This window comes from Nicotiana tomentosiformis, chromosome 6, assembly GCF_000390325.3.
Source record: "Nicotiana tomentosiformis chromosome 6, ASM39032v3, whole genome shotgun sequence".
Taxonomy (NCBI): Eukaryota; Viridiplantae; Streptophyta; class Magnoliopsida; order Solanales; family Solanaceae; genus Nicotiana; species Nicotiana tomentosiformis.
Genome location: NC_090817.1, coordinates 26602247 through 26612216, shown reverse-complemented (window position 1 = coordinate 26612216; position 9970 = coordinate 26602247). Strand labels below are relative to the sequence as shown.

The following is a 9970-nucleotide window of genomic DNA, read 5'->3' as shown; positions in this document are numbered from 1 at the left end:
TTGTCGAGGTTTAGTAGTTTCCTCCCTTCACTAGTCATCTCTATGAACGAGTGAAATATAGTTGATCCCGCAAAATTGAAAGCACTGTTAGCTATATAATCTGCCATTGTATTGCCTTCTCTATAGACATGTTGAAATATCACATTAAAGTGTTCCCTCAATCCCCTAATCTTCTGCACTTCTGCCCCTATACACCAAGGTGTCACCCACTGGCCTTCGATGACTTTTTTCAAAACCAAAGAATCTGTCTCCAATATTATTGGTTGAAGGTCATGCGTCACACAATATTTCAACCCTTGAAGTATTGCTTTTGCTTAATTCCGTAGGTGATGAGTTTATTCTGCAACTGATTGCCCTGTTCTGCCCGTTACAACTATTTATTGTATATTATACTTTGCATAATTGATTAGTAACTGATAGCGCAATGATGGCAATTCCCGTGTAATCCAAGATTAAATTGATTCTTTCCTTATTCGTAATTATGAGCGATTATCCGTACCTGATCCGAGGCTATTTTATGATGATCAGTCCCGAAACTAATAGGTATGGTATTTAGCTTCGAGTGTTCTTTACATTCTATCCGCGTCATTTTTTACTTTTATCATAACTTGACACATTGAAGCTTAATTGATCCACGTGGCGAGTCTATTTTTGACTAATACATTTAGGATAACTCATATTCTTTGTTTTATTGAGAACTAATATTTGAATTAACACTAAATTACACAGCAAGTTTAAAGCAAGTTTAAACCTTGACACCTTTACTTCAGAAACCAACCATGCTACAACTTCATTATGTTCGCTTCTTCCTGCAAAAGGTTCATTACTTGATCTGGAAATATTGGCTTTATAAAATTAAATCTTGAGCTTCACAAGGGTTGAGAATTTGAAACTTCATTCATGCATTTAGGCCTGTCTAGGAACGCGGGGATCATGGAACCTAGCTCAGGAACCCTTTAATCCTTTCAAGAATGTGATTATTCTTCATATTCAGGAGCTCACGCAATAGCGTGAAAGAAGTCCTACTAAAGAAGCAGATGAAGCAACCGTCTTAGTATATGGAAGGGCAGTTCTGTTGAAATTACATCTTGAGTTTATAAAGTAAAGGGCTGAGAATTCGAACAAATTGAGGACCATAATAAAAAAATATCAGAATTCAAAACCAAACTTGTACCATTTGTATTTATACCCGATAGCTTCAGAGTATGCTCAATAGATGTTGAGGGATGCACTGTGTAAGGTGCGCTGGTCAAGACTCGAGAAATATAGACATTTCTACTCTGCTAGAGACAAACTGCTATTAAAACTAAACAACATATTTTCTACTCAGGTAGTAGAGGTAATCTATCCACCCTGAAGGCAGATCCATTTGATTCAGCATTCGGGCTGAATAATTCATCAACTTCGCTCTCATCATCAACTCCTTCACTATCCTGACTGTCTTCATCAGGTGCACCGGAGAAAGGGAGAATTCGAAGCCTTACATCCGTTCCTGTTCCAATTCGCTCTGATTTTAGCTTGTACTTCCTAATAAGATCCTTCTGAAGCAATATAATATTTGAAGGCCGAGGGAGTAGCTCAACAGGTTCCCCTTTTGGAATTACTACACGCTCCATGCCTATTCTAGCCTCCTGCAAAATCCACTAACGGCTTTAAAACAATTCCAGTAATTAAATTATTTGTTGATTTATCTGAGAACATAGATAACTAATCAGGACAGATGGGAATTATCAATAGAAGATTATTTAAATACAATGCTGGAGCCATCAGGGTAGCAACCATTCTTTTCCTTCTTCGCTGATTAGTTCTTTTTCTTTTTCTGCTTTGTTTCTTCTGTTTATTTCGTTGAGCTAATGAATATCGGTTCAATTTCGATTAAAGCAATAATTATCATGAACTAAACATTACATGTAGACATTATCCTCAAGCCCATACCCATTTACGACTACATCCAGAAGCATTACAAGTTAGTTTTAACAGTAATGAAGTTCTAGTAACTAGAGTGCAAAATGTGGATGGTGACAAGCTCCATTTCCTAATAAAACAAAGGGCTTGTGCAGATTAGTTAGTTGATTCTTTTTTTGGATGAATATTAGCAAGTTGATATTTTTTTAATCTGTTGGCTAATTAAGCTTGTCTAATTTGCAAAGGATAATTCCTCTGGAAAATTGACAGTGTATGATAGAGCGCTTTATGACCTTAATCTGAATGCTCCCACTCCTTCAGCATTCTGCATTAGATTCTAGCTAGTAGGATAATATATTTGTTGAATGCTCTACCTTCAGATGAGACCTTAGGCAACAAGACACTTCACACAAACATTTAAAACATTAGTCTGAAATGAAACTCTCTCTTTTCTTCTGCAAATAGCAGATGTCTTAGCCTGAAATGAAAACACGGACCCTTTTTTCATCAAAAAGAAATGAAAACACAGACTTGGTTAGTCCTAAGTTGAAGTCCACTTTATCTTCTGTTTCACTGCAAATTTCAGATGTCCTCACACAGCATGACAAGATGGTACAGTAGATATGTTTCAGGCCAACGACACCATTTGACTTCATTGGAACCTCCATGTTTTCCAGATAGCGAAAATTAGCAATACATCATAAAATTTAAAAGCCAACTTAAGGTCAGTCACCACTCCGCTTTATCATGCAATGCCCATTATCATATTGATGGAGGTTAGCAGCTAGAGTTCTCGAATTTGTTTTTTTCCAAAGAAGTACTAGAAAAAAGAATACAAGGGGAAATTACCTCCAACGCATCAATCTTTTCAGACTCATTCGTCTTAGCTTCAGATTCGAGAAACTCAAAGCCATCAGCAAAATCATCCATTAATGCCTCTATAGCCTTTGCCAACTGCGTTGAGGAGCTTGTCTGCAAAAGAGAAAGATACTTTCATATAAAGGGCACAAGGATAGTGAATTTGAACTTTAAAGAGACAACAGATAATGCATAAAACAACTCATCTTGTTTTTCCCTTCTTTCTTCAGAACTTTCATTCAATGAGGAGATATTGCAAGTTCTCTCTAACAAATACCTTTGTCATATAAATCGGAATGCCGTGAGATTTTGCAGCTGCTTGAATCCGAGAGTTTTTCTTAAGCTTGGACTGCAGAGCAAGTAACACATCTGCTTCGCTGATATTATCAGTAAACTCAATGGCATCATCGATGTTTAACTGTTTTATCCCTTGTATCACATTCGCCTCTGAGATCTACAATACCTGCTCAAGTATGAGTTCCACATAGATGTTTTCATATAGAAGTGGAAGGAAGCTTTTTTCGCAGTTTTTCCTCTCTTCTATTATTTTTTTCTTTCATAAGAATCTCTTATTCCATGCCTTACTTTCCCTCATACTCATAAACGTTAAGAATCTTACAGCACTGAAAAAAGAGCTTTCTAATGAGACTTGTGCCACTATTTTCGCCCAACATGCCTATCAGATTAACTCAAATGCTTCAATAAATGATACAATTTTTTTTCTTTGATAAGTGTAAATGATAGTATAAAATTTGAAGAGGAAGCGCTACAATTTTAAACTAGTCTTTGACAATTACTTTAATGAGTGACATCTTAATGAGCTAAAGCAAAGAAGAACCTCCCCTCTTGTCCACACATACAAGGAGTGACTACACTCTAGCAGCAACTATTTGTTTAGACGTGATGAACATGAAGTTCTTTTTTCCAGGAATATTTTGAATAAAAATATTTGATGGGCTTGAATCTGGTTAGGGTCGGCCTCAATCCTCCACCACAATGGTGGCCATTTGAAAAAAAAAATCTGGATAGTCAACCAAAAGAAAAATCATTCACGCTCGATACATCTACTCTTCATTTTTGGGGCCACGCACTTTACGCATAGGAAAAGGGGTATGTGGGACCTTAACATGAGAAGAGAGGCAAAGGCAAGTAAGTATACTGGAGAAGTTATCAAATTAGGTTTATTAGAAAGAAGTTAAAAGATATTGAACTTTGCAGCAAATTAAATAACAATAATATGCTAATGCAGAACCAACATGTACTAGGAAGTAATTCAACTCTTTTGGAAATTGATTCTCTTCTAAAGGCCCTTTAACCATATGACTACAAGCTCGGCAGTAAATATGAACTAAGAGAACAGATTCTGAGACCGAGATTTTACTTATTACCAAATTTATACATATTCAGAGTTATGATGTCATTCTTTTTTCCTTGGGAGGAAGTGAATCGTAATATCTTACCCCATAAAGAAAAATGCAAAGGGCATTCTCACTTTCACCAGACCCTCCTTCAATGCTTGGATCTGTTTCCGAGATGAGCTCGGTAGAACCAGGTACACCTCCATTCATCTGGATAATATCTTCAACCAAAACTTCATTCCTCTCATCAAATGGTGCTTGGGTGGATGAACTTTCCCTTGTTTCATCTTGTGATCCTGGATTTATCTTGCGGGTTTCATATCTTGGGTAACGGCCTTCTCAACATGACATTAAAACCATGGCAGACAACATCCAATTAGCATTCCGAAATTATTTATCAGCAACTTATTTTGTTAGGACATAGGAGATGAGGGAGGACTAGAAAAAGACCTGCAAGAATTGCATCTACTGTTGCTTCTAAATCAGGGTGAACTCTCAGTTCTGCCTTGGAGATTATCTCAACCCCACAGCTAAAAGCTGATGGACCCTTCCTCTCCAGCACACTTTTCTGAACACCTCTCCTGCTTGCCTCTTCATCGCCAAGTGTTACACTCTGACAAAGAAATAAATGAATGCAACTATTTTACAAACCTGAAAAAGAGCAGCTTCTAAATCGTCCAATAGTGTATGAGTAGAGAATCACACCATCTCGTTAATGGTATTATGGCATTGGAATAATAGAGTTAGACCTGGCATCATCCTTTGTAACCAACTTTTCCACTAGATTCCAAAGTTCTATTGCTTTAGTATGTGATACTGAAATAAACTATTAACACTACACCTTCCCCATCTATAAAAGATACAGACAATCACCATAGCAAGGTAGATGCCCTTAAGCATTATTGTTTTTTATCTTCAGTTTCTCGCTTAGTCTTGTTTCTTTATCCTCCAGGCACCACTCACGATGCCATTGCATAGATATGTAGAGAATACATTGGTTCACTTTTTCTTTTTTGGATAAAGAAATACATTGGTTCACTTTATTGCAGTGATTTAAGTTTTCTTTTGTTTTACTCACCCTCTGTGCACCGCTCATGTTGCAATTGCATAGACAATGTAGAGAATGCATTGGTTCACCTATTGCAGTGATATTAGTTTTGCACACTACTCATGAGATATGGAAAGGGGAAAATAATATCTGGTACGATTATGAACAGTTGGATGCCCCTAGACATCTGACTAGCTTCTTTGGAAATAGACGTTCTATTATCTACTACTGTGAAGTAACAAGAGAAGTTTCATTGAGAAATTCACATGCTCATCCATGCATAATATAACAGCATTTTTACATCATTTACTAAGCATCAGCCCCAATGTTTAAATGTAACAACTGACTATGGAAAAGGTTTATCTGTTAAACAATAACTACCTGTACTCCTCCAACCAGCATCTCTAAAGCAGGATTCATCACTAAATTATCTATTGTTACTCCATGAGCAGTTGCAACTAACTGAATTCCTCGTTGTGCAATGGTGCTAGCAGCCATTGCCTCAAGGTTAGTACCAATCTCATCGATTACAATCACTTGTGGCATATGATTTTCCACTGCTTCTATCAGCACCTACAAAAATATTAGAGTAAATAACAATCCTCATTGATCGATGATCACTTGGCTCACATTTGGAGCCACTCAGTTAACGGAAGGCCAGATCCACCCAAAGCACACACCAGGCGTATCTTCAGGAAAGTGATTCATCTAGGAAATGTTGTTCTAATTTTGCTTCCATCAATGTGGTAAGATGGAAGGTCTCATCCAACAATAAATTACAGTGGTTGCGTCAACACAGCTTTTCAAAAATACTTTTATTTTCATCTTGCTAACTGAGTGAAAGATCAAATTCCTACCTTGTGTTGCACATCAGAGTGTGGAACTTGCATCCGGCGAGCATTACCTATCCCTGCATGAGGTATATCACCATCCCCGCCAATTTCATTAGATGTGTCAACAATCATTACGCGCTTCCCATAATCATTTGCAAGCATCCTGGCTATGTCCCTAGGAGAATAAAAAGGAATCCTTATATACTCGTCTGCAGAATCTCATGGAAAAAGTTTGATAGTGACAGCGGGTGCAACATGCACAATTGCAGTGGAATTATCAATACATGTTATAACTGAAGGATTTTCTACGTCTCAGAGTCCAAAGAGAAATGAGAGGAGAAAGCATGCAAGACGACGTGGGCGTGAAGATACAATGATAACCACATACAGACAGCTGAATCCTTGACAGAATGTTTAACAGCCTTCCATCACATTTTTGAGAAAGAAATGTGGGACGATGAGGAAGAAATGCAAGATGACACAAAATTCAAAAGCAACATTCATAATACACAACTGAGCATTCCCTGAATAAGAAATGTTCAGAAATGCACTCATTTGAAGTAAATGCAAATAGATGGATAAGATATGCATAATAACTGGTAATGGCTCTTTATGCAAGCACCCCAACTAAGAGCGGATTTCATAAATTTTCTCACAACTTCATCTCCGCATCATTCCATTAAATTACATTATAAACAAAGAGCACGTGTCTAGACTAGTCTCAGATGTAAAACTCTAGCCAAATATGCCCACAAAGACTTCGAAAATGCAGAAAGAAAGAAGAGATGAAGAAGTAAAAAGAATTGCATTGTGAGGAAACTAGAAAATATTTAATATAATCAGCTGTTTGTTACATACAAATTTGATAACGGGCCCACCACACAGTATTCAAAAAGTGCAAAAAACCTGTTTTGTTCCGCCAACAAGAAAATTTCACACACAGGGTTGGCAAAGACCTGATATAAAATCAAGAATCAAGCTATTCACTGGTTTCAAGCTACGCATGCATACCATGAGAAAACACAACCTGTTTCCAACCTTGAAGGAGCTAGGTAGCAGCTGTGTTGTGTAGCATCACTTGCCAAAAAATGAAATCCAGTTTGAATAGGAATTGGACATATTCGAAGAATGATTTCTATTTCCCTTTGTTATCGGAGACGGATCCAGGATTTAAACCCTATGGGTTCAAGTTTTAAGGTTTTTAGAATTGAACCCATTATATTTTGTAAGTTATGGGTTCATATCTACTATTTTTATAATTATAATGAATTTTTGTTCTTAAATTTTTACCCAACATCGAAAGTTATGGGTTCAACTGAACTGAACCCATAACTAGCACCCTACATCCGCCCCTGTTTGTTATTAGGTATCACCTCCTCCTATTCTCAAAATTGAGGCCAAATGTGAAGCAATATGAAATTACTTTCTTTCCAATGTCACAATCAGATATGCTATGGCAATGTTTAACATTAAGGAGGAGGAGGAGGAGGAGGAGAATCAAGGTTAAACAGCAGGAATGTTTCTATGGTTCATGCCATTGCACATGAAAGATCAAATGGCATAAGATGAGCGCACATATGAAGCCCAACCTGATAATAGTTGTTTTTCCAACTCCAGGAGGACCAATGAGCAACAGAGAAGCACCATCTTTAACTAGATCTCGCAATGCGTTGGCACTTCCAGATAGTGCACGACCAACTCGACAAGTTAATCCAATAATTGCACCTTTCCGGTTTCTAATAGCACTAATTCGGTGTAAAGTTCTGCTAATGCCAGCTCTATTATCAACTGCAAAGTCACCAACCTGTAATATGAGAAACCATCAAATTAGTATTAACCAATTGTTACTAGTACTACCTTCTGCCTTGGAACCAGGTGAATTGTTATCAACAACTACGTTTATTACATTTCCTTGAAAGAAAAGGGTGATATTTACTATTGAGTCTGCAACTAAATTACTAAAATAGCTGACTTCAATTAGGGTATAAAAGAACGCCTGAGTCTATGAGCATATAATTAAGACACCAAACTTTAAAAGTAACTTATTAAAACAATCGGGCAAAATATCAATGTTTCCACTCAAACAAAGGTTCAGTATATATGTGAGCACACATGCACCAAAGGGAGATCCAGTATTTGACCTTTATCGGTTCAAATTCGGGATTTAATCACAACTCATTTGATTACTGGGTTCGAAATCAGTTATTTGTACTTAGTGAAGTTTTTACCACATATACAGGGTCTGAGCGAAAGCTAGTGGTTTCAACGAACTCACAATTTAGCCCCTGGTGTGGGCCACCATATGTGTACACACTTATATATATACACACACTTAATCAAAGGTTCATTGTGTGTGAAGCTCATCAGAGTTGGCATGCCCTAATCAGAATCAAAGCCTTCCTAATTCAATTGAAGCCATAGTTGCAATTTTAAATCAGTTACTGGTACTGTAGCATGCAAGTAGCAGTAATTTATATTTGTTTGATTTTGACCTTGGATATAGCATGTTGAAGATCATCTAGGGTTATTGGATGATCGGACAAGATAAAATCGCCGGAGGGGAAGCGAGCAAGTGGCTTACGACCCAAGTCCATAACCACTTCAATTAAGTAGCAAAACTCTGGATGTTCGCTAACGCTCCGCCGCATCTCCTCCGGTAATAGCGTCAGTAATCGGCCCAATTCCACCTCAAACTCGTCACCAATCAAAGAAGTAGAAGATGGAAAACATGATGATAAGCTCAAGAACGAGGGTTTGCTCTGTAATTTTATGGGTAATACCGTAAAGGGTGAAAAATGGAGGGATTGAAATGGGAGTTTGGGGATTTGATTTTTGTAGTGAAAATGGAATTGTGGTTTTGGTGAAGAAGAGGAATGGAGTAAAGCAAAAGAGAGCATTGCTGCTTTCTTGGCGCTAAATTTTGCATTGGGATTTGGGTATTTGAAGTTTTGACTTCTCCTACTCGTATGTGTTTCAGAAATTCAGAGGTTTGACATAAATGAGCGGTTTAGCTTTGCTTATCCACTTTTTGTTTTTACTTTTTTTAAATACTAGTTCTCGGATATAATATAATATATTAATTCTGTTGATATATATATATTAAAAATACTATAATTCTGTTGATATTAATTAGAAAACGGGGAAGAGATTAGAAAGCATGATTATTATTTATTAATATATAATTTTATTTTATTTTAATTTATACATTATAGTTAAACGTTTTGAATCATGATTGTATTTATAAGAAAATAATTTTCTTCATAAAAAATCTGAAAATTTAAGTTAAAGAGAAATAAACGGAGAATTATCGTAAATGCAAGCTCTAGAAAACTTTTATCCATGCATGAGATGTTTAAGAAATAACTTTATTAGTAGTATTTATTATAGTGGATGTTCACTAATTGCATCACATTCATTATATAGAATTTATATCTAATATGGTATTTATTATAATGAGTATTTACATTTCTATCCAAAAAGAAATCTAGCAATAATATTTAATAGAAGGGAAAGAGTGTCATCTTTATAAGGATATTTTAGTATTTCAGTCTTCATCTAAAATGTTCACACTTATAATATAGTATGATATATATTTGGTTATTACTTATTGCAAAATTGAATATTTTTTAGAGTATTTGGTTGGATTGTGAAAAATATTTTTAAAAAAGATAATTATTATAAATCAATAATATGATTAGTAAATCTGATAGTATTTTGATAAAAAAAAGAATTAGTATTAAGTAATGATATGATATTAAGAATTAAGATAGTTGCTAAGCAAATTGAATTCCGCGTAAAAGCACAACAAACAATTATTTTCCTCATTTGGTAGATTTTTTTTTTTTTTTTTTGGAATTTATCATGACAATCAAATATCAAAAAATGGCTTTTTGAAAAAAATTAAGAAAGTATATTCCGTGATATACCAAAAGAAACTTTCTTGTAAACTTTGTAATCCTCAGAGTTAG

The 9970-nt window shown here is 35.8% G+C and overlaps 1 protein-coding gene across 1 annotated transcript; it reads right to left on the bottom strand.

Annotated features, from left to right (window-relative positions):
* Positions 1-1155: 1155 nt before the first annotated feature.
* LOC104104734 (protein SEEDLING PLASTID DEVELOPMENT 1) lies at positions 1156-8994 on the bottom strand. The gene is made up of 9 exons (XM_009612885.3): positions 8495-8994; positions 7592-7806; positions 6027-6177; positions 5551-5742; positions 4572-4734; positions 4224-4456; positions 3041-3217; positions 2755-2877; positions 1156-1631 (listed from the first exon to the last, which is right to left on the bottom strand). Exons 1-9 carry the CDS (start codon positions 8897-8899, stop codon positions 1323-1325), a joined length of 1968 nt encoding a protein of 655 aa, XP_009611180.1. The 5' UTR covers positions 8900-8994; the 3' UTR covers positions 1156-1322.
* Positions 8995-9970: the final 976 nt, after the last annotated feature.